The 26554-nt window shown below is 42.2% G+C and overlaps 1 protein-coding gene across 4 annotated transcripts in view; it reads right to left on the bottom strand.

Moving 5' to 3' along the window:
- Positions 1–26554, bottom strand: part of LOC126253368 (tRNA pseudouridine synthase-like 1) — an 84487-nt gene that overhangs the window by 43224 nt on the left and 14709 nt on the right. For all 4 annotated transcript variants that reach the window (XM_049954649.1, XM_049954648.1, XM_049954647.1 and 1 more), the window contains exons 3-5: positions 1266–1400; positions 999–1175; positions 615–855 (exon numbers count right to left, since the gene is read on the bottom strand). In XM_049954649.1, the coding sequence (XP_049810606.1) occupies positions 615–855; positions 999–1175; positions 1266–1400 (553 nt within the window). The remainder of the gene's footprint in view (positions 1–614; positions 856–998; positions 1176–1265; positions 1401–26554) is intronic.

Here is a 26554-nt window from a genome sequence, read left to right on the forward strand (position 1 = left end):
AGGGTGGCAGGTGATCGGCGTGAAACGAAGTGCTCCATCACAGCAAGGCCCTGGACGTGCAGAATATTTGTGTATAAGGAAGTTTGTTTTTATATCTACAAACAAAGATGATGTGACTTACCAAACGAAAGCGCTGGCACGTCGATAGACACACAAACAAACACAAACATACACACAAAATTCTAGCTTTCGCAACCAATGGTTGCCTCGTCAGGAAAGAGGGAAGGAGAGGGAAAGATGAAAGGATTTGGGTTTTAAGGGAGAGGGTAAGGAGTCATTCCAATCCCGGGAGCGGAAAGACTTACCTTAGGGGGAAAAAAAGGACGGGTATACACACACACACACACACACACACACACATATATACAGACACAAGCAGACATATACACAGGCAAAGAGTTTGTTTTTAGATATAGGTATTACGTTGTCTTGTTTTATAACATGTTCTACATCCTTTAGGATCTCCCCTCAATGGATCATGACATGTATCTTATCTTATATGGGGACTTATGGGTTTATGTGGCATCAGAACCATAGAGAAGCTTGACATTTTACAAAACAAAATGCAAAAGCACTACATATGGCACTGTGGTATTTGCTGAAAAGTCACTCACCTGTCGATACAGAAATGACTGCCCTTTACATGTTACTTCCCAAAAATCATAATGCTTACAACTTGGCATATAATCATCGCTCAGAAATTGCTGGCCAGGTTTGATACAGAGTTCTTTCATACTTCTTACAGTCCTGATGTCTCGATCATCTCGCGAAGCACCCATAAATGACCTGAAATCTTTTATTCCTGGGAAAAGTGCCGCGGCTTGTTTCATTGCATCAACATTGAATTCTGGATTCCTCATGAAACAAAAATAAAAAGAATTACAAGTGCTACAACCCACTGCACACAATTAATACTGAGAGAGTAAGTAAAAGTACCCTGATTTAAATGTGAAGTACAGACATCTTACTTGCCGTGGCAGGTAAAAAAAATGGCTTACTGTATAAAATAACATCTCCTCCATTCAGAAAATGGTATTTCAGCAAAGTATTTGAAGCCCATCTTTTGTAGTGTTGGTGCATTTTGTTTCCTCACAGCTAGACGATACAAGTAAGTTCTGCACTTTGCACTATGTCTTGAATGAAATGTATCTGGGACTAGCTGACACTTTTGCACTCTAAAAGGACATAAGTAATTGACAGTTGAGCTAAGCAACTCTTTTGGTGTCCAAATCACCTTGCTTACTCTTTGTTCCACAAATCCTTACCTAAGTCCAACTTTGGCCTTCTCAAAATACCTGTTGAAACCTACAGTCAGACACTCTGGGTCATACCCACCACCTGTATGGCGCTCTAGATCAACATGGGCAGATGAGAGTAACGCATGGACACCTTTGTCAGTTCTGAAAAGATTAAAATATGTGGGATCACATTTCCGCTTCCTTTCTTTTACGTAATATAATAAGACAATTTTCTTTTGTCTATGACAGTGGAGGGTCCACAGTAATAAAAAATGCATGAGTAATTCTTTCCAGTTTTCCTAAAAAGTTTTGGAGACAAGTATCATTACAAAACTAAAATTCAAACATTCATAAAGCAATTTTTAATCAAAATTATGCTGAATTAAAATGTTTACGTATAGTCTTCTTTAAACATACAGTGCTACAATACAATCACTATAATAGGAGAAAGGATAAAATACCACATCCAGAAATAATGCAGGCCAGTCATCCTGAAAAAGGCAGCTGGAGGAGGAGGAGGAGGAGGAGGAGGAGGAGGAGGAGGAGGAGGAGGAGGAGGAGGGGGGGGGGAGGGGGGGAGGGGGGAGGCCAAGCACCTGAAAGACTAAAGACTGAACAAAGACTAAATGTGATGTCTTCCCTATTATCTTCTGTCTGTAAATATAATAAATTAGCGTCTCCCGTTGTGGTTTCTGTTAGTATATTCGGGCTAATTTCAAAAACCACTCCAGTGATTTTGATACAGTTCTCACTAATACATAGACTGGGTCACAATGAAGGTTTGTGTATATAATTTATTACCGTTAAGTAATGATGAGTGTGTAAACACATGTATTTCTATCTGCTCCATATTTAATTAGCACTTGGAGTGGCATATGTTAGCAATGATGGAAGCCACGACCTAGTCATAGAGGAGGCAGAATCTCTGGTGGACAAAGCAGTAAAGTAACAGCTGCTGCACATCCTTCCTCCTCCCCCCCCCCCCCCCCACACACACACACATTTTTCTGTCTTTATGTGATGGCTAATCTCAGGAACTATTGTAAGGAGTTTGGTACAGCTGTCACTAACAGATAGGTTCACAGGGAATGTTAATGTATATCTACACATAATATGGTACAAAGAAGTCGTCCAGCCACAGATACTTAGTGCTACCCATGTGAAGCCAGGATAGGTCGCTAGTTACAATATAAAGTAGTCATTTAAAATGTGGCACACCAAAATCTGTAAATGATAAACAGTTCACAATGGTGGGCCCTATAACTAGAAGCCAAATCTATATTTTAAAGTAGAGGGCATGATTCAGAGGTGTGTTGAAATTACTCTCTCTTCTTAGGAGCAGGAGCAGTATGAGATAGGCCGTGGCTAAGTGGTGAGTTGTGGATCCCACTTACTGCATCTTGTTGACCCTCACTTCCAACTATTATTGTCCCAGCTGACACACAAGTACTTTTCTCTGTGGGGCAGTTGCACCAACAAATGAGCATCATCTTGTGACACTGCAAGTACCATAAAGAATCCTTAGTTGCTACACCTGTGAGCTCATTTCTCTGAATTCCCATGTACCTTGCTATCCAACATATTTTTGGGGCCATTTGTAAGCACGCAACAGTGTTGTTGGGCAGCAGAAAGATATCATGGACAAATGGAAAATTTTCTTTGCTGCAGAAAGATATCATGGACAAATGGAAATTTTTTTATCAAGTTATCTCCAGCCAGTTCTAAGCCAAGTTAAACCAGGCCAACACATCATGTAACAATCATAATGACAAATAGGCAGACAGCCAATACTGCAAATAATATGCCACACCCTGGAAACTACTGCTTCACCTCACCTGGGTAAGAAGACTGAATCCTTAATTCAGCAAAATGATCTCACTGAGAGATTATAATATCATTCTGACAGCACAGCACAGTGCAACAAGAAGGAATAAATGTTCCACAAGAACACCCATCAGCCAGTTCACATGGCAGAAAACCACCAAGCAACGAAAGTCACTTTTGTGACACCGAAGGGCGGTGAACAATGCTGATGAAGCCAGAAAATTAGGACACACACAGTCATCCTTGGCAAGACATAACATCATTGCCTCAGATGGACATTAATAAATATTCAGGTTCACAAGCCCATATGCAATTCAGTTAAAGTGAACCAGCTACAATGCAGACCCTGCAATGTGCTCCTTACTATTTGGCAGATGACTTCTACTTTCGAGATAGTTGCCCACCTGACCTGCCAGAAATAGTAGCTGTGAGCTGCCAACATCTCATATGCTGTTGTGAAGTCTGCTGAGAGCCAAAATGATGGTGTTTGGCGCACCATTAACTTATCGCTGTATTCGGGATGCATGCTTAAGGCTTGCATCTGTGAGCAGATGCTGGTGTCCATGGCCTACCTCTGGTGAAGATGCCATGACAACAGTCATGACACTCCATCTTGCTTTTGTTACCCCCCACTGATAGCAGCATGCCAAGCAGCCAGCAACCAACACTATGGATTGAGTGAGAATACTAATGTTAACACTGATTTGTAACATAGTTTTTACAATAGAGTGTGTATGCAGCGCCATAAAAATCAATGATAACTAAAAAATTACACCACATTTGTGATTATTTAGTTTCCTAAGGAGATATGAAATGGTGCATTACAGGACAATTTATTTATGATTCTCTGCAACATACAGTCAGTTACTGAATAATATTGTTTTCCTTGGCAAAGTCCTAGTAAGCACTACAAGACTAGACATTTTACAAAAAGACATTGTATATCGATCCAACAAAGCAGAGTTTTGTTTGCTACACTTTCACCCAAATCAGTGAATGTGGAATGCAGGCAACCTATATGAAATCCAATCTACATTATTCAATGTACCAACTGAACCAACACAACTGTAGTTTAAGGAAAAACCACACAGATGTGATAATATTTCATCAACAACAATAAAACTGTTTCCCAACACAGGAGAAACCAATTCCACAATTGTTGCTAAATCCGAGCCACAAATGGCAAGAATCTTCAACACAATAACTTCTGAAAGAAAAGTAATTACATTTACAAAAATATTTGTGTATTAGAATTGGTGAATCATTAGACTCCATAAAAAAAATTTAGTGTCAAGGAAAGTACCTATGAAAATAAGAGCTGACAACAACGGAAATATATGCTCCTCATGCATGACGTGTTTATATTCGATTGCTTTCAGCAAAATAAGCTGCAAATATAGTTATATTCGAAAGTATTTCTTCATGAATGAGTTGTAGCTTATGTCATTGAATCACTGCGATTTGTTTGTTTTTACTTGTCTCTTGGTAACTTACTAATGCATGGAAGACAAAAATATAACAACTACTCAGTTAATTAAGTATAAAATAATTTAAAACAAATATTAACCTTATGACGCATCTGAACATCTGCTTTTTCATCACTTGGAGCACTATTGTCAAACAGTAACAACTTTCACACTAGAGAGTGTGAGCCAGCAACAATGCAGATCCTGTGATATGCTGCCAATCATTTGACAGATGACTTCTACTTTCGAGACTGCTCCCACCTGATCTGACAAACATGTTAACTGCGACCTGCCAAGGTCTGATTTGCTGTTGTGAAGTCTTGAGGATTTCAACCTCCAGCTTGCTGATAGTCAAACTGGCGGTGTTTGGCTCACCATCAACTTGTCACTGTATATGGGAGTCGTGCTTAAGGCTGCTGCCCCCCAAATCGCATTTGTGAGCAGATGCCAGTGTCCACAGCCTACCTCTGGTGGAGAGGCCATGCCATAACGCTGCTCTACCACCTATAACGCCTTCAATGTCCACAAGAATGCCCTAGTAAAAATCACTTGACAATCTCGTGGTCATCGCCACAGTATGAGCAACGCTTGCAGCCCACTACCCTGCATGGTGCCACCGTATTACAAGAGCAGCTTTGACCGAGACAACGGCCTCAAAATTGTGCTGAAGTGGATGAGTCAGCGCATTCCATGGCTGTGTACTGGACCCACTGCCCTTGCCATGGCAAGGGACGATGATTCAGTTGTAACACTTAAATTGAATAAATGTATGTCTTGCTAATGCTATTCCATTAGCGCACAGAGTGCCAACTGGTCTTCGTCACCATATTCCACACTTCGCCATCCTTCAGCCATAAGGGTCTCATCTCAAGCCCTTGCAAATTGGAGTCAGAAGTGTTTACATCAGCTGCTGCTGCTGCCGTAGTTGAAACATGTCTGCAGCATCACTGTCGTTGTCATCTGGACTTCCATCCTGGGGTAATGCAGTGTAGTGAGTGAGCATCTTTCTGTTGTCCTTTCTGGTTGTGTTTATTGTGTGGGGCCATGTTGAATTGTACAGACATTGATGCTAACATCAAAGTGTCATTTGTTAAACCGCAGGAACTTGCAGACTTATCGCTGTTTAGAGGAAATGCCACGGAAGTGTATTTAACACCAGTGATGTGCAAATGTTGTAATTTAGCGAGGCATCAGTTGCCATCCACTAAGTCAGTACCCTCTACATGTGACATATGTACACAGTTTGGTCTTTTAGCAGAGGAGTGTTCTGAATTGTGTTGGGCCACGATCTAACATGAAAATAATTTATTTGATTGTTATACATAATATAAGTATAGCTTTTTCCCACATCTCTGTTACTGTAACAGCTGTTGTAGAAAATGCAAAGTACTACAAACACAAGTTGCTACAATGGGCAAAACTATTACCACTTTAAAGGAACAAGTATAAATATATGAGCAGGAAAATTAACTATCTTGCCGATTGAAAGTTTACAAGGTGCAGTACAGAAGATGCAATCGGGATCAGGGGAAGCTAACACAGTGTTGACTGTACCCCTCTCTCCTCTCAATCCATCAGCAGCAATCTTGATGAAGCCTTTTCCTGGAAAGACAATGGAGGATGCATTAGCTACCAATAAACTGTGCAAATGGATGATGAAACATTTACGTGGAGCTAGTTTATGGTTAGAAGGTGAAGCTGAAACATACATAATGTATCACAGGGCATTTAGTAAGGCAGAAACATCCAGGAGCTAGCTGATGGCTTGAGCCAGCACTACTGGAAACAGAATACTGCGAGATTTTCTAGGTAAAACTAAGTAGTTTGGTGCACCACGTCAATGAGTCAGTGGAATCGTTCTCGAATAGAACCTGAGCTGATATGAAGTGCAGAGGCTGATGCAGTTATCTTGCTTGAAGCTGAGAATAGTGCTCTTGATGACTTCTTACTTGGTTTTCCCACTGATATGACACGAAGGGCCAAGTTGGAGAATCCATCTGACCTGGCTGCAGCTATTAAGATCACCATGCTGGTAGAAGAAATCAATATTGCTGTGAAAGTGCGTAATGACTGTCAGGTATTCAACTTCTAAGTAAAGAGCTATAGATGTGGACATAAGGGTCATCTGCAAAAGTACTGTTGTCAGTCGGAGGCTACGAATATGGCCGAGTCGCTCATACAGCAAGAGTGCAGGAAAAGGAAACAAGAGAAACAGCATCATAAAAAGTGCCCATTAAATGCAAAACTGGAATGCATTGCCCGTTGGAAAGCATTTCCAGTAGAACGGAATACTGCACGTATACGTTTGTAGGGGTGGAATGCTGCTTGTTAGGCATAGTACAGGGGATCTTAGGCAGGGCATCTTAGGTAGGTAGAGACTTCAATCTCCACAGTACAGGTTACGTAGAGTAGGTGACAATAACATGATGTCATTGGACCTAAGAGTTTTCATGGATACACAGAAGTGTTGCTACATGTTGGTGAACATCATCCAGCAATTATCAAACTATACTTCCTTGATAAACTATGTGCTTCAATCGATCTTTTCTGATGTACAATTGAACTGAATGGAACTTTGTTTATGCTGGGAACAATGACTGTATGTAAGGCAATGTCGCAAGGTACACCAATCATAGATGTGTTGCCGACTGAACTGTCAACACATATGCTAAAGATTGGTTCCCATAGTAATGTATACAGGGAAGTTGGTTTGGATTCCTGTATATACTGATATACCACAAGAAGTATTATTTGTGGTAGAATCACTGAAAAGCAACAAAGTTTAAGATAACATGGACTATTCTGTGTGCCAATGCGTGGCATGGGGGGGGGGGGGGTTGTTTGGGGAAGGAGACTAGACAGTGAGGTCATCGGTCTCATCGGATTAGGGAAGGAAGTCGGCCGTGCTCTTTCAAAGGAACCATCCCGGCATTTGCCTCGAGCAATTTAGGGAAATCACGGAAAACCTAAATCAGGATGGCCGGACGCGGGATTGAACCATCGTCCTCCCGAATGCGAGTCCAGTGTCTAACCACTGCGCCACCTCACTCAGTGCGTGGCATGCATTTGTAATATAAATGGAGAGTTTGCACCTCCTGTGAGCATGGATGAGGTCAGTCTGCCAAAAGACTTAACAACTGCACTTTAAATGTTCTTGACTAAGAGGATTTCATAGGTCATATGATGACCAGAGCTGCAAGCAAACCTTTAGTGCATCTGCATTATGTAAAAAAAGTGAATCACTTGCAAGGAAGTGTTTGACAAGCAATGGAAGCTTAATTGCTATGATTTCTAGGCTTGTTTAAAACAAATGGTCCGCTACCAGTGATGTCTGTTACACAACACCATAGACCAACAGGTAACAGCACTCCAGTTTACAGAAATTTATACCGTTTACCAAAGCATAGGTGTCCACTGATGGAAGAATTCATTGATCAACAACTGTCAGAAGAATAAGAAGACTACTGATAGTCCATGGAGGGCAATCATCATCACTATTCTGAAGAAATCACCAGATGGTACAAAGAAATGCAGGTTCTGTTGTTATTATTGATGCCTGAATGCAAAAACTGTTACAGACACACATCCTATCCCCAGTATTACTGAGACATTGGACAATACATGCCAATACAGATATTTTTCAACAATGGATTTAACAAGTGGATATCATCAGTTAGAAGTAATTCCAGAAGACAGGTCAAAAACTGCCTTAACCACACCACTAGGTCATTATCAGTACTGCAGAATGCCATTTGGACTCAAAAGTGCACCAGCTACATTTCAGAGACAGTTGGATGAGTTACTTTGTATGGTATACGTGAATGACATTGTATTTTCAAATGATATGGAAGAACATGTAAAATCTTTGGAGCAAGTATTTAACAGGCTATGAACAGCACATCTGATGGTCAACCAAGATAAATGCCATTTTGCACAGACAGAAGTTAGCTACCTACAGCAAGCGATTTGTGGAGATGGTGCAAAAACTGATCCCCAATTAACCCTTTCTCTGCTGCAGACATACTCTTTGCATTCCGTGCTGAGGCGTACTGCTCACCAAATGCTGATGCCTATGCTGCGAGATGGCATTCTGACCAATATGAATTACTTATCACACGATTTTTCAAAAACTATTGGGTGAAAAAAAATTTGATTTTTGCCCATCTTACAGTCTGATATCTCCACTAGATACAGAAATGAATTTCTTTTAGTCATCCATTATACTTACTGGGCTGCATGACATTAAGTAAAACACTGCACAAAATTTTAAAGAGTTCACAGAGGTGGAAATGCTTTGCATAAACTTTGCATGCGGTTAATTTTAGCTCATACATTACAGTGAATTAAATGTAGGTAAGGTATCGAAATTTTATTTAAATTGAGAGCAGAATGATATCTCATTTCATTCTCTAGTTACTGCATTTTATATCCTACGGATGGTTGGGCAAGACGTGTCTAGTGCTGTTTATGCGGACTTCCTGGCTGCTATGAAATACTTATTATTTGCTTATAAGAAAACTAATACGGGAAAAATTTTGATTTTTGCACATCTTACTGTCTGTTATTGTCTTTTGAAAAATACTGAATTTCTTTTCATTATATCCCATAGTTACTGTGCTGCCTCAAATTAAGTAAAACACTGGATGAAATTTTGAAGATTTTGCAGAGATAAAAACACATTGTATAAACTTTGCGTATGGTTGATTTTAGCTTACACCGCAGTGAATGAAATGTAGATAAAATTCCAGAATTTTATTTAAAATTGAGAGCAGAAGGATACCTCATTTCATTCTTGAGTTGTGTTTTATATCCGAAGGACAGTCATGCATGATGCACCGCTTCACATCCTTGCACGTTGTGAATCATGTGGTCATAATAATCATCATATCTCATAAAAGATTCAGGACATCAAAATGAGATTTTTTGTAAATTATAGCATGTAATGAGGCACATATGTTGTATGATAAATACTCGGGCAACTTTTGTATTCACCAAGATGTGGAAATAACTTATCCACAGCTGTGAGAGGTTGACAGCTCAGGACGCATTCAGAGTCCATAGCACTGTAGGAAAACCCACGCGGCGCATGTATATATGTCTCCACCACCTGGGGAACAGTGTAAGAGGATGTGTATATATGCCCACAGCAGTGAAAGGGTTTACAGCAGCAGTCTGTGACTTAGCTACACTGCAAACAACCAAACAACTTTAGTCATTCCCGGACATATGCTGTTATTATAAAGAATTTGTCAACGATATTTAAAAAATTTCCAAACCATTAAACCAACTATTAAGAAAAAGTGACACATTTGACATGGAGACCAGAATGCCAAGAAGCATTTGAGGCATTGAGAAAAATACTGATATCAGATCCAGTGCTGATATGGCCAGATTTCAATAAAGAATTAATCATTTCTTGTGATGCCAGCAGTAGTGTGGCGGGATGAATTCTCAGTCAAAATTTAGATGGTAAAGAACATCCAGCAGCTTATGCATCTAGACAACTTGGAGTGGAATTACTCTACAACAGAAAAGAAAATGTTAGCTGTCATTTATGGAATTACTTGCTTCTCCTGTTATTTACATGGTCAGCAATTTAAAGAAGTATACAGCCATGCATCTTTAAAGTAAAGTGAGTCAATTTGATTATGAGGTAGTCCTGAAACCAGGAAAGTGGGATAGAAACATGGATATGCCGAGCAGAAGAATCATAGTACAGCAAACACTAGATAAGAATGTGGCTCAATGGCAGAAGACATGGGCAGCTGACGTAGATTGTCACGCATTCAGACTACAGCTGCAGATCATGACACATGATGGCTTACTCTGCAGATCAAGTACAAACCATGATCAATAAAATACAGAACACCTGTGGTGATTCCGGCAGCGTTCAGAGATGAAGTTTTGCAACAAGCGCATGACCACATGTTAGCAAGTCATGATGGTCGCAGAACTATGGAGAGAAAATTTGCCAAACAATACGTGTGGAAAACCCGGATATATAATGTGGGACAGCATGTAAAAAACTATATACTCTATGCACAAAGGGCTGACATTTGTCAGTGGAAATTCTCATTGCAAAGATTTCCAGAAGTGAAAAAATCATTTGAAATGATTGGACTGGATATTTTAGGACCTTGCACGACATAATTGTATATTAATAACACTGGATCATTTTTCTTGCTACACTGAAATGGTAGCAATTCTAGATCAACAAGCTAACACAGTAGCACAAGCTTTTTTTTTTGTTATGGTTTTAGGGTGCAAAACTGCTACGGTCATTAGCGCCCGGTCTGTGACTTAGGAAAAGGTAAAAAAACGAAACTGGAAACCAGCAGCAATGGGGACGAAACTCAAAAAATTGGAGAAACAAAAAACAGAAGGAAAGCTTAAAAAACCACTATAGAAGGGGATTGGTTGTCCCCAAAAAGAGCTTCAAATGACTGACGTCATCTCACTGGCACTAATAAACTCGAGAACGTGATCGGCTGAGTGCGTGTCATCTGCTAAAATGGAAGATATATAAGGCGACAGCTGTAGACGGGCGCGTAACGGAGTAAAATAGGGGCACTCAATTAAAAGGTGTCTTACCGTCCACAGCTGAGAGCAGTGGGGACAGAGTGGGGGAGGATCGCCACCTAAAATATGTCGATGGCTAAAAAGACAGTGCCCTATCCGGAGTCTAGTTAAAATTACCCCTCCCGACGACGCGTTTGGGAGGAAGAGGTCCAAGCACAGGGAAGAGCTTTCACGTCCCGCAATTTATTATTGGGAAGTGTCAACCAATGTGCGTGCCATAAAAGAACAACACGACAACATAAAACACTCCGTAGATCGGCGAAGGGAATCGTGCAAATAGCTGGCCGAAGAAGAGAGACTGCAGCCTTGGCCACTATATCGGCCGCCTCATTTCCACAGATACCAACGTGTCCTGGGATCCAGAGGAACGCCACAGAGACGCCCCCCAAGTGGAGCAAGCGTAGACAGTCCTGAATCCGGAGGACCAGATGGTGGACAGGGTAGAGAGCTTGGAGACTGAGGAGAGAGCTCAGAGAATCTGAACAGATAACATACTGTATCCGCTGATGGCGACGGATGTATTGGACAGCCTGAAGAATGGCTTAAAGCTCCGCAGTATAAACTGAACACTGGTCGGGAAGCTGAAATCGATTTGGGGTGTCGCCAACAATATACGCACTCCCTACACCAAACAATGTTTTTGAGCCATCAGTGTAAATAAATGTGGCTTCCTTCATTTGAGAACACAGAGCAGAAAATGCCCGACGATAAACAAGTGAAGGGGTACCATCCTTGGGGAAACTGACAAAGGTCACGGAGCAGGCAGGTCTGGGGATGGAGCCAAGGCGGTGCTGTACCCCAAGTTGTCAAGAAAGTTTTAGGAAAGCGGAAGGAAAGAGAATGGAGCAGTTGACGGAAGCGGACTCGCAGCGGTAGTAGGAAGGAAGGGCGGCCTGCATACCCTAAATCCAAGGAGGCGTCGAAAAAAATGTCATGGGCTGGATTTGCAGGCATAGAAGACAGATGGCTAGCATAACGACTCAGAAGGACAGTTCGCCGATTGGACAGCGGAGGTTCAGCAGTCTCAGCATAAAGGCTTTCCAAAGGGCTGGTGTAAAAAACTCCAGACACTAAACGTAATCCACGGTGATGGATAGAGTCGAGACGACGAAGAATAAAGGGCCGAGCAGAGGAGTAAACTGTGCTTCCTTAGTCCAATTTCGAGCGCACTAAGGCGCGATTGAGGCGGAGAAGGACCACTTGGTCCGCTCCGTAGGAGGTACCATTCACGACACGGAGGGTGTTGAGGGATTGCAGACAGCGAGCCGAAAGATAGGAAACGTGGGAGGACCAGCACAGTTTTCTGTCAGACATAAGACCGAAGAATTTAGCGACATTCGAAAATGGAAGGTTGACAGTTCCTAGATGTAAGGAAGGTGGAAGAAACTCCGTACGACGCTAAAAATTAACACAAACGGTCTTACTGGGAGAAAAGCGGAAGCCTGTTTCAATGCTCCAAGAGTGGAGGCGATCGAGACAGCCTTGAAGACGTCATTCAAGAAGGCTGGTCCGTTGAGAGCTGTAGTAGATTGCAAAATCGTCCACAAAGAGGGAGCCCGAGACATCAGGAAGGAGACAATCCATAATGGCAAACAGTACAACACTTAGCACGGAGCCCTGGGGTACCCCGTTTTCTTGGAAGAAAGTACCGGAGAGAGCAGTGTTCACCCGCACTCTAAATGTGCGCTCTGCCATAAATTCACGAAGAAAAAGGGGAAGCCGACCTCGAAAGCCCCAAGAGAACAGTGTGCGGAGGATGCCTGTCCTCCAACAGGTATCATATGCTCTCTCCAGATCAAAAAATATTGCTACTCTTTGGCGTTTCCGGAGAAAATTGTTCATGATATAAGTGGAGAGAGAAACAAGATGGTCAACCGCAGAACGATGCTTTCGGAAACCGCATTGGGCAGGTGTTAAAAGACTGCGGGACTCCAGGCACCAAGCTAAACGGCAATTCACCATACGCTCCAAAACCTTACATACACTACTCGTGAGAGAAATGGGGCGATAGCTAGAGGGGAGATGTCTGTCCTTTCCAGGTTTCGGAACAGGAACAACGATAGCCAGCCATCTTCTCGGAAAAGTACTGTTGGTCCAAATTCGATTATAAAGGTGAAGGAGGTAACGCAGACTAGGGTATGATAAATGCGGCAACATTTGGATGTGGCCGCTCCTGGGGCGGAGGAGCGAGAAGAAGAGAGTGCATGTTGGAGTTCCCACATGGAGAAAACAGATTTGTAGCTTTCGCGATTTTGAGAGGAGAAAGCAAGAGGTTGCACTTCCGTTGCACGTTTCTTCGGGAGAAACGCTGGCGGGTAATTTGAAGAGCTCGAAATCTCAGCAAAGTGTTTACCCAAGGAGTTAGAAATTGCGACGGGGTCCACTAATGTAATATGCACGACAGTGAGCCCAGAGACTGGGGAGAAACTAGGCGCACCAGTTAACCGTCGAATCCGACTCCAAACTTCCGAGGAGTGAGTGAAGGTGTTAAATGAGCTAGAAAAGAAGTCCCAGCTTGTCTTCTTGCTATCGCGGATGACGCGACGGCATCGCGCACGGAACTGCTTACAGCGGATACAGTTGGCCAAAGTAGGAAGGTGTCTGAAAACTCAAAGAGCACGTCGCCGCTCACGTATTGCGTTACGGCACGCCTCGTTCCACCAAGTAAGTGGGGGGTGCCGGGGCAATTCTGAGGTGCGTGGTATTGAACGTTCCGCAGTTGTAACTATAACGTCTGTAATATGAGTGACCTCATTGTCGACACTAGGAAAGTGACAGTTATCGAATGTCGCTAGACACAAAAAAAAGTGTCCAATCGGCTTGGGTAAACTTCCAGTGTCACGGGTGCATATACGGCAGTTGTGGCTGCAATCGAAGGACACATGGAAAGTGGTCACTCGAGTGTGTATCAGCAAGGGCGAACCATTCGAAGCGCCGAGCTAGCAGAACAGTACCGACCGAAAGGTCCAAATGAGAGAAATTTGTCATAGAGGCAGACAAAAATGTAGGGTCCCCAGTGTTGAGACAGACAAGATCCGCTTGGTGGAAGACATCTATCAATAGTGAGCCACGCGGACAAGGATGTGGAGATCCCCAAAGCGGGTGGTGGGCATTGAAGTCCCCAACCAGCAAATAGGGGGGTGGAAGATGACCAAGAAGATGAAGGAGATCAGCTCGCACCATTGGTGTGGACGATGGAATGTATACAGTACAAAGAGAGAAGGTGTATCCAGAAAGTGAAAGACGGACTGCGACTGCTTGGAAGGAAGTGTTTAAGGGGATTGGGTGATAATGGAGAGTATCATGGAGAAGAATCATGAGCCCTCCAGGTGCTGCCTTCAACAGAGGGGAGATCAAATTGGACTGACTGAAAATGGGTGAAAACAAAGCAGTCGTGGGGACGCAGCTTTGTTTCCTGAAGACCAAAGATGACCGGCAAGTAGGATCGTAAGAGGATCATCAATTCATCCCGATTGGCTCGAATGCAGCGGATATTCCAATGGATAATGGACATAGGGTAAACAGAAAATGGAGGAACGTGACCAAGGTTGCCGTCAACTCAACGACTGCTAAGAGCTTGCAACCGAGACAGCGTGGAATGGCATTCAGCTGAAGGCAGAAGATCCTGATCCATAGGTTGTTCAGGAGCAGCTCCTGCCACCAGCGATCGGCCGCCAGCAGTGCGCCTCGGCGACACAGAAGACGGCCGAGTGCGGCTACCGCCAGGTGGTCCTGTAGAAGAGACACGCCGTGGCGGAGAAGGAGAGGAACTGGGTTTCTTATTAGCCTTCTTGGAAACAGGATGTTCAGATGAAGGAGGAACCGATGGTTGTGAAGTTAGGGTATGTAAAAAATCTTCACGAGTAGGCTCTTTTTTGGAAGTCCGGGTGTCTCACTTTTGGGCTCGAGATTTAGCAGAACTCGATGAAGGATGAGCCATAGAGTGAGCAGGTGAAAGTGGGGAGGTTAAACAGGCAATCTTGACCATGGCACTAAAGGTGAGATCACAAGTCTGCGTGGCTACCTCCTTTGTAGGCCGAGGAGAGGCAAGGACAGTGCTGTATTTTCCTGTCTGAGGTACAGCGGGCTTTCGACTGGCGAATAATTTTCGAGCAGCAAAGGTCGACACCTTTTCCTTCACTCTGATTTCCTGAATGAGCTTTTAGTCTTTAAAAATGGGGCAATCTCTAGAGGAAGCAGCGTGGTCACCCATACAGTTGATGCAACGAGGGGATGGAGGTGGACAAGCACCCTCATGGGCATCCTTGCCACACGAAACACATTTGGCCGGGTTGGAATACAACTGGCTGGTATGATTGAACCGCTGACACTGATAGCAACGCGTGGGGTTTGGGACGTAAGGGCGAACGGAAATTATCTCATAGCCCGCTTTTATGTTCGATGGGAGTTGAACTCTGTCAAATGTCAAGAAAACAGTACGGGTTGGAATGATGTTTGTGTCAACCCTTTTCATGATTCTATGAACAGCCGTTACGCCCTGGTCAGACAGGTAGTGTTGAATTTCCTCGGCGGGCAATCCGTCGAGGGAGCGTGTATAAACAACTCCACGTGAGGAATTTAAAGTGCGGTGCGCTTCCACAAGGACAGGGAAGGTGTGTAGCAGTGAAGTACGCAGCAATTTTTGTGCCTCGAGGGCACTGACTGTTTCTAACAAGGCGCCATTCCGTAATCTGGAGCAAGACTTTACAGGACCTGCAATTGCGTCGACACCTTTCTGAATAATGAAAGGGTTGACCGTGGAGAAGTCGTGACCTTCGTCAGACCGAGAAACAACAAGGAACTGTGGCAACGATGGAAGAACTGTCTGTGGCTGAGACTCAGTGAACTTACGCTTGTGAGCAGACATAGTGGAAGATGAGGAAACCATTGCGGAAGTATCCCCCATGATTACCGGTGTCTCCGATGGCGCGCTCCTCCCTTGTGGGGGGCCTCTCTGAGGGTACTCCTGCCTTAGGTGATTGTTCACACCTCAGGTCACACCTCCCGAGAAACGGACGGAGGGACCAATCGGCACTTTCGGAAGGTATCAGCTCACGTAATCACCCCTCCCTGTGCCTGGCCGTTACCACGGGGTACGTACGTGTCCTACCTGTCTACCCGGGGCAGGGAATTACGTGTTACCCCGTCACCGGCTATGCATGGGAATGCGTGGGTCAGCCTTCAGACAAGCACATGGAGGAAAAAAGAGAACGGGAAAAACAAAGAAAGGGAAAGGGAAGAAGAGAGGTCTCAAATGCCGCAGCAGAGAAAAGGGTAAAGAGAAGAGGTAAGGAAAAGAGAAGGACAAAGAAAGGATGAAGACTTGCTTTCTCGGATCGCTAGACAATAATTCAACCAAATCATATTTATGAATTTATTACAAAAGGAAATGATTACAATACTTAACTTTGTGAAATACAGATGTGTCGCAAGCAAAGGGCGACAGACAAAATAAGAAATCTCTTCAGCATAGATAATGCTACACAGTAGAAGCAAAATGACTAGTCTTGATGCTATTCTTGAACTCACCGCTGTGAAACTCTTAGAACTGGGCTTATGTCCTCTTTGTGTAGAGGATACTGCCATTGCACTGTCGTCCTGGAGAGGGGTTGGTCAGCATGCAATTGGCTGATGATGTCTCACAGCCCTCTCTGTTCTAGCATTCCTGCCTGACATGCCGGCACTTGACTTTACGCCGGAACACAAGCCATGACAAATAACTGGATCCTTAAATTTGCATTTGCATTTTTATGAACAAGCTTTTCTCACCCACAAGTAAATGGATGTACAGAGAGAGAGAGTAAAAGACTGTTTCCAAAATGTTAAACCACTATGTCTGACAAAGAGTGAAACAAGCCAACACTAAAGCCTTGGAACATCAGGTACAGATGGAGCACAATGTAGGGAAACAACCACAATACAGAAATGGTCAGTGACTATAGTTAAGAAACCCATATACAACTAAAGGTAAAATCAAGAAGTTTTAACAGATAACATGGCTCATACTAACTCATTGAAATGACTTCGCAAGTAAACGTTAAACTGCAGCTGCCAACAGTATGTGTTACTCATGTGAGAAGGGTTAAACCATTCAAACGAGCTGTCCCATCAGCTACCCCAGTATAAAAAAAGCATCTAAAAAGTTAGAACAAATATTCCTAACAGCAACCACAAGATACATAAAATGCTTTATGCACTCATGTTGCAAGAAAAGTATTTATGACCAGATTTTTGTATTGTTTTTATGATTTGCTGTACATTCATTATCTTTAAGTACAGCTATGAATTTATTGATGATAAGATTCCAGAAGTTTTCCTGGGTATTATTGGTCAATAAGTTGGGTAGAGTCTACTTTATTTTTATTTTTGTACATGTACACACTGTGTTGGAAGGGGGAGGGAACTGATAAAAGGTTTCTTTCTCTTAGGTGCTGTGCTACCATGGATGTCCAGGAAGGTTATCACATTCCTGATAATTCATTTCATCAACGAAAGAGTACTGAATACAGTTCCAAACCAGCCTCTAAATTCTTCAGACAGCTGGATGTGCTACTAACTAACCATTAGTGGACATTGAGATTAACCTCCAATATATGGGCAGTTTGCAGGAGGTATTCACAGAACTACATGAAGAAGTGCACAAAGAGAAAGTCTCGGGAGAAATACAAAATGAGTACCAAGAGCCGAGACTCTAGTATGCAAAATTGTGAGTGCAGCTGAATCAGTTAATGGAAATAATGAGACAGAACTTAATACGAAGACAGACATAAGTTAATACGAAGAAAAAAAGGAGAGATGAATGCAAGAGGGGAAATTACTGAAAACCATGTTCAGCACAGCAACATTGAAGAATAAAAAATCCAAATAATACAGCAGAGCAAATACATGTAATAGCGGATACCACCAAAACCACAGTAGAATGGGATATTACACCGCTATCAAACATGGAACAGAATGCGTTAAATAATACGAGAGTACTAAGACAACTGATTACAGTACTGGTGCAAGGTACCAGAAGTTTAATGTGGACAACAAATAATAACTTGGAAAGAATTCAGACTCAGTCAAGCATTTCAGATGGGGGAATGACTGTAGCTGGGCTTTTGCAAGCACTGGCAGACTAGAAGTAGCAATATTGCAAGAAGCGGTTTACCATGCAATACACAGCTGAACGAGTTCTGCACTGTTACTTACAAAACAGTCCCTACCAGGATTACGCCCGGCACAATAACAATTTCCCACTCTACTGCAACATATAATGAGCTTAACTGAGAAGAACTAGGACTGTTCTATCATTTAGCAACCATTAAAGTCAGTTCAGATAGAACAAAACTGCATATATCCATTCAATTTCTGAGAGTGGGCACAATCGCATGACTCCAGTGTTTTAGTGCTCACTGTATCTGATAAAGTGTGGAACTTTAGGCAAGTGCATACAGGTACAAACACAGGAAGTGCTATTAATTCAGGACAGAGGGAGTTTCATGTCCTTGTGTCACTAGCATAATTACAAGAATGTCTAAGGGAAAGCATCAAAATTCAGTTACAGTTGTTCTTAAGGAATGCAGAAGTAGCACAGTGCCAAAGAGAAGTTTTGCCCCCATGACCACATTTCCATAGTGTGGGAGCACACTGGATTTATTCAGTTTTCTCACCCGGGGTTGTCATCATTAACTGCTACAAAAATGGAAAACCCACAGGCATGATCACAGTAGAACCACAAAACAGTGGCATATTGGTAAAAGGTACAACTTTTGATATAGCCGGAGCACAACTCTGCCTTCCAGCTACCATCACCAGTCTGACCACAATCAAGTTATCACAACCTATCTTGTAATGGTCAGAAAAACCATTAGAAGTATTACCAACCCAAAACCTACCATTCCTCAATAACATTTTAAACTCTGACCTCATGGATGAAATGACAGCATCACAAAAAGGATGAATTTCCACAGACCAAATGTTCCAGCATATTCAGCATCAACTATATCACATCACAACTACAAGCATTACCACAACGAATGCTGCCATTGTTCTATTAACAGTTTGTGTACTCTGCTTTTGCTTGAGACATAAAAGCCACTCATTTCCCCAAATAACAAATGCATCAAATACCTGCTGAGCAGCTAAATAGTATTAATAAGAAACAAAAGATAAAATAGTAAACTTGTATTAGAGCACAAGGATTCAATAGAGACAATACAGGATTAACAAACACAACGAAGACTCTGACGGAGTTTACTTGAGCACATCCCTTTGATGTCCACAAGAGAGCCCTAGTACAATGGGGTCTACAATCTTGTGGTCAACACCATGTAAGAGCTAAACAGCCCACTGCCCTGCACTGTACCTTGGTGTTATGTGAGCAGCTGCAACAGAGACAGTGGCACTGGAAATGTGGTGAAGTGGATGACTCAGCACATTCCAAGGCTGGGTGCTACATCCTCTACCCTCACCACAGTTGTGGAGGAGATAATTGTAACACTTAAATCAAATAAATGTTTGTCTTGCTAATATTACTTCATTAGTGCACAGAGCACTAACTAGCTTTCACCACTGTATTCCACACCTCCCCATCTTAAAACGGTAAGAGTCTGAGTCCAGGCCTTTACAGTATTCTGATCTTGTTACTTTGCTGTGCACTCATGTTGAATAGTGTGAACAGGAACAGATAAGCTATTTCATATGTCTCATCCGTCCCAGACATTATAGGACGTGCATATTTTCAAAATGGCTTAGTGATAATCGCATCCTCTTGGGTAAAAGGGTCCACCCTTCAGATGTACAGAACTTCTGGTCAGGTCAGTACAAGGTAATTCATGCAAAATCAAATACGGGTAATGTTGAAATTGATCTAATAATAAGAAAATAATAATACAAGTAAACAACTATGAACACTATTGTGGATGCATTGTGATAGCCAAGATAGATATAAATCCAACATTCACTACAGTCGTGTTCCAACTAGACAAAGATATTGAAAGAATAAATTATAAGAGAAATTATCCAGATATTTAAAGAGAGAAAAATTCAACTGTGATAGGGGTTTGTAATTCAACAGCAGGATAAGGAAGAGGAGGAAAAATAATAGGAGAGTAACGAGTAGGAGAATGAAATAAAAGAGGAACCCACCTGGTAAAATTCTATGCAGAGCACAATTTAATCATCACTAACACTTGATTTAAGAATCATGTAAGGTTGTTATATACATCAAAGAGAACCAGAGACCCCAGAAGGTTTAGATAGATTATGGGTAATTGTAAGACAGATTTCAAAACCAAATTTGTAAGCTGTGGAGCATTTCCAGTGGCAGAATCATGTAAGGTTGTTATACACATAAAAAAGACCTGGAGACACCAGAAGGTTTAGATAGATTATGTAAATATAAGACAGATTTCAAAACCAAATTTTTAAGCTGTGAAGCATTTTCAGGGGCAGATGTTGCCTACAACCATAAATTATTGGTCATGAACTGCAAATTAAAATTAAAGAATACAAAGAAAGGTAGGAATGAAGGAAGATTAGGGTCTAACACCCTGTTGACAATGAGGTCATTAGAGATGGAGCGCAAGCTCAGACTATTTTAAGGTTGCAGAGGGAAATTGGATGTGGCTTTTCTAAGAGTGTATCCCGGAATTTCTCAGGAGCAAGGTAGGGAAATCATGGAAAATCTTATTCTGGATGGTCGGATGTGGGTTTGAATTGTCATTCTCCTGAATGAGAGTCCAGTGTGCTTACCACTGCACCACCTCAAATGGTACAGAAAGGTAGGAAATTAAGGAGATGGGACCTGGATAAATTGCAAAAACCAGAGGTTGTTAGTTTCTAAGGTAGCATTAGGCAAGAATTGTCTAAAAAAGAAAATGGAAAGGGATACAACAGAAGATGAATGGGAAAACTGAGCCATGAAATACAGAAAGTAGTAGAGGATTGAATAGGCAAAAAGAAAAACCCCAATAGAAACTCTTAGATAACACGAGAGATTAAACATGACTGACAACAGAAAACAATATAAAAAAGCAGAAAATTAAATGGCAAATGGGAATGCAGATGTCCATAAAATGAGACTGGAAGGAAGTGCAAAATGGCTAGAGCACGAATGGCTCAACAAGAAATGCAAGGCTGTAGAAGAAAACGTGACAAGAGGAAAGATAGATGCTGCCTATGGGAAAATTAAAGAGGCCTTTGGAGAAAAGTAAAGCTGCTGTATGTATATTGACAGCTCAGATACCAAACCCATACTAACCAATTAAGGGAAGACTAAAAAGTAAAATGAATATATGGAGGGCCTCTATAAGAAAAACAATACTGAAGACAGTATTATAGAAAGAGAAGAGGAAGTAAAAAAAGTAAGATGGAAGTTATGATACAGTAAGAAGAACTTAACAGAACACCTTAAGACCAAGTCATTACAAGGCAGCTGGAGTTAACTACAATCCTTCAGAATTATTGAAATCCTTGGGAGAGTCAGCCATGACAAAAGTATTCCACCTGGTATGCAAGAATTCCTATTCCAAAGACTGTAGGTGCTGACAGGTGAGAATATTACAGAAGAATTAGTCTAACAACCACACGTAGTCGTTTCAACAAGTAATATTGACCTTGTCCTTAAGTACAATTAAAATGAAATTCTACAATAACTAAATTCTATTTGGAAGCAAATTGATCTAATTCATTCAGTTACGGATAGTGACTCAGCTTTGGAAACTGGAACTTCTCGGTATAACAACTATAACACCTAAATTGCTTTCACAATGCATGTGTATTTAGAGTAACTGCTTCTTAAACCTTTTGCCACACAAAACCTCAATTAGGCACAAAATATCTGGTTCAATTTTGGAAGGAGTATTCTTTGTAAATGCAGTATCGACAGTATCTGGTCGGCTGCACTTCCACATATGCCCACTGCCAGTTACACTGCTGCATTTCCTGCAGCCATCACCGTGGCACGAGGGCACTGCCATGAACGATTAAGCTGCTGCCAATGAAATCCAAGCATCCCTCTTCTGATGCTCCAGTGGCATATGCGCTTAAGTTCAAACATTCTTGCATTGTCCCCCATTTTGTGTGTGTGCCAGTTGAATAACACTAACAGGCTTTCATAGTGGGCCAGGGCTTGACATCTTCTGACAGATATTGTACCGAAGAGTAATATATCTGTAAATATTTCATATCTGTATGTATTTCTATATTCAGATCAACTGTTAGCAACTGATGTTGCAAATACAGCAACAAAGTTTGTATTATTTTTACTATTTGATATTAGATGTGGAATAAATTCATATATGAATTCTCTGCTCATTGACGGCATCTGTACCTTGCTCCTGTATCCACTAAAGAACCACACAGCATGCAAGTCATAACAGACTGGCGACGAGCAAAAAGGGAGTGGAACAAGGAGCTTTAGACACGAGGACAAGGCAATTTTTTCTTCCTATTAAATTTGTGTGTGTGTGTGTGTGTGTGTGTGTGTGTGTGTGTGTGTGTGTGTGTGTGTGTGTGTGTAAGTTGGAATACATAGGTTGAAATACTTAAGCTGACATATTTAAGAAACCAAGGCAAATCATAGAGAGCAACATCTAAGTGCTGAGCAGCATCTAACATCTCTTGTTCAGTTTCAGAGTCAAAAAATAACAGAACTGCTGTCAGCAATTTCTTGCCTTGTACAAGTGCAAGCAGCCCAGCAGCAAAAGGCGTCAAAAGCTAAAAAAGGAATTCAGCTGCTGCCTCCGCCCTTCTGACAGTTAGATGAGACGAAGGAAATGTGGAAAGAATACGTAACACAGCTGCATCAACATTCTGATGGTTACAAAATCACAGGTGAATCACATATGTAGAAGTGTACACCTACTGTCTCGTAGTGAAATTGGTTCCCCTCAGTGAGCCCCAAAACCAGCCCTATGAGATCATTATTGCAAGATCAGACAAAGTTTTAGATAGTCAAATACACGTTGTCGATACACGGTATAAATTTTTCTGCATGCCACATCGTAGTGACAAATCCTATAAAAAATAGATTGCGGAATTGCAGGGCATGGCTACAGACTGTAAATACAATTGTGCCTGTGGCGCAACTTATCAGGATGAAATGCTTTGCAATGCTATTATCAGCTCAGAGACTGAGGACCAAAATTCTAAAGCATTGCACCCTAGCCTCAGAGAAGGGTTTAAACTTATTTATGCATGCAAAGTTCAAGATTTAACTGAGCAAGTTTTTTGTCTACATTATCGCTTCACTTGATACAAACAACTTGCGCCCCTGCCACAGCCCCAGTCCCAGTCCCAGCACTCACAAGTCAGTACCGCGTAAATAATGCCAGACACACTACATACAGCATTTGCTGCACCAGCAAAACACTAATTACACTGCCCCAACTCCATGCACAGCAAAGTCGTGTGAAATGCTACATCACCAATGATTGGAAGAACTGCTTCTTCAGACAAACTAAACCCAATTTTTGTAATAGCATAGGACATATAAAACCGGTCTGCCTGCAAAAGGCTAGAAAGCTCTCCTCTGCCTCACACTGGAATAATACAAAGCAGAAACGGATGGAAATCAATGTCATTTCATGTTCAGATTCGGCACCTGCTCCTGCTCAAAAACGAGACAAGCAAAGGCACAGAAAACAACACAACATGCATTTAATGTGAATACTACACACTTCTAAAAGGCTCTCTCTGTCTCGAAATTCATGAACGCTCTAGTGAGCATGTGGAAACAGAGAACTGCTTCTCACAACACAGAATGGATAATTGAATTCAGAGAAAACACTACAAACTGTGGATTACATTGCAAATTTGTAACCAGTCAATGCTTTTTAACTAGATACCAGAGCTCCTGTTTTGTTGCTTAACCTAGATATACATTAAAAAAATTGGTCAAACACCTTTGCAAACTTTAAGTCTGCATCTCACCACCTATAACAGTGACAGCATTTCAGTCCTTGGAACATGCCACTTACCTGCAAAGTACAAAAACACAACTAAGGAAGTCCCTTTCACTGTAATCTGCTCACATGTGAGACCATGGATGCATTTGATTTCTTCGGATTAGACATACAGGACAATGTGCATGCCCCTGACACAAAAGTTTTGCACGTCGCCATTCAGAAACTCTGTGATTATCAACATTTGTCTGATGGTACTCTAGAATGTGCAAAAGATTTTCGCACTCACGTTATGCTGCAAAATAATGTGCAACCCAAATTTTGTCATCCACGTCCTGTGCCACAGGCATTAAGTGATGACATGGCTACAGGAATTTAGAGACTGCAATCAACTGGTGTCTTAAAACCTATTTCAGCAAGTCAGCAGAATCACCCTTAATCATCATACATAAGCCAAATGGGAAGAATAGTCTTTGTGTGGATTCCAAACGCATGGTAAATTCGCAGACAGTCATTAATTCCTACCACGTCCCACAAATAGAGGAAATTTTGGATTGCCTAGTAGGACAGTTATTCTCAAAAACTGATCTTGCAGAAGCCTATCATCAATTACCATTGGACAAAGAGACAAAGAAAATTTTTGTTGTGATTACTCATCTACATCTACATACATACTCCGCAATCCACCATACGGTGCGTGGTGGAGGGTACCTCGTACCACAACTAGCATCTTCTCTCCCTGTTCCACTCCCAAACAGAACGAGGGAAAAATGACTGCCTATATGCCTCTGTACGAGCCCTAATCTCTCTTATCTTATCTTTGTGGTCTTTCCGCGAAATGTAAGTTGGCGGCAGTAAAATTGTACTGCAGTCAGCTTGTTCTCTAAATTTCCTCAGTAACGATTCATGAAAAGAAGCCTCCTTTTCTCTAGAGACTCCCACCCAAGTTCCTGAAGCATTTCCGTAACACTCACTCGATGATCAAACCTACCAGTAACAAATCTAGCAGCCCGCCTCTGAATTGCTTCTAAGTCCTCCCTCAATCCGACCTGATAGGGATCCCAAACACTCGAGCAGTACTCAAGAATAGGTCGTATTAGTGTTTTATAAGCGATCTCCTTTACAGATGAACCACATCTTCCCAAAATTCTACCAATGAACCGAAGATGACTATCCGCCTTCCCCACAACTGCCATTACATACATGCTTGTCCCACCTCATATCGCTCTGCAATGTTACGCCCAAATATTTAATCGACATGACTGTGTCAAGCGCTACACTACTAATGGAGTATTCAAACATTGCAGGATTCTTTTTCCTATTCACCTGCATTAATTTACATTTATCTATATTTAGAGTTAGCTGCCATTCTTTACACCAATCACAAATCCTGTCCAAGTCATCTTGTATCCTCCTATAGTCACTCAACGACGACACCTCCCTGTACACCCCAGCATCATCAGCAAACAACCGCACATTGCTGTCCACCCTATCCAAAAGATCATTTATGTATATCTAAAAACAAATATGCTGTAACTTACCAAACAAAAGCGTTGGTATGTTGATAGAGACAATAAACACACACACAAATTTCAAGCTTTCGCAACCCCAGGTTGCTTCATCAGGAAAGAGGGAAGGAGAGGGAAAGACGAAAGGATGTGGGTTTTAAGGGAGAGGGTAAGCAGTCATTCCAATCCCGGGAGTGGAAAGACTTACCTTACGGGGAAAAAGGGACAGGTATACACTCGCGCGCGCACACACACACATATATCCATCCGCACATATACAGACACAGGCAGACATGTGTAAATGCAAAGAGGTTGGGCAGAGATGTCAGTCGAGGCAGAAGTACAGAGGCAAAGATGTTGTTGAATGACAGGTGAGGTATGAGCGGCGGCAACTAGAAATTAGCGGAGGTTGAGGCCTGGTGGTTAACGGGAAGAGAGAATATAATGAAGGGCAAGTTCCCATCTCCGGATTTCTGATAGGTTGGTGTCAGTGGGAAGTATCCAGATAATCCAGACGGTGTAACACTGCGCCAAGATGTGCTGGCCGTGCCCCGAGGCATGTTTAGCCACAGGGTGATCCTCATTACCAACAAACACTGTCTGCCTGTGTCCGTTCATGCGAATGGACAGTTTGTTGCTGGTCATTCCCACATAGAAGGCTTCACAGTGAAGGCATGTCAGTTGGTAAATCACGTGGGTGCTTTCACACATGGCTCTGCCTTTGATCGTGTACACCTTCCGGGTTTCAGGACTGGAGTAGGTAGTGGTGGGAGGGTGCATGGGACAGGTCTTACACCAGGGGCGGTTACAAGGGTAGGAGCCAGAGGGTAGGGAAGGTGGTTTGGGGATTTCATAGGAATGAATCAAGAGGTTACGAAGGTTAGGTGGACGGCGGAAAGACCACACTTTCCAATGTGGTTTCTAGTTGCCGCCGCTCGTACCTCACCTGTCATTCAACAACATCTTTGCCTCTGTACATCCGCCTCGACTGACATCTCTGCCCAACCTCTTTGCATTTATATATGTCTGCCTGTGTCTGTATATGTGCG

This window comes from Schistocerca nitens, chromosome 4 (genome assembly GCF_023898315.1).
Source record: "Schistocerca nitens isolate TAMUIC-IGC-003100 chromosome 4, iqSchNite1.1, whole genome shotgun sequence".
Taxonomy (NCBI): Eukaryota; Metazoa; Arthropoda; class Insecta; order Orthoptera; family Acrididae; genus Schistocerca; species Schistocerca nitens.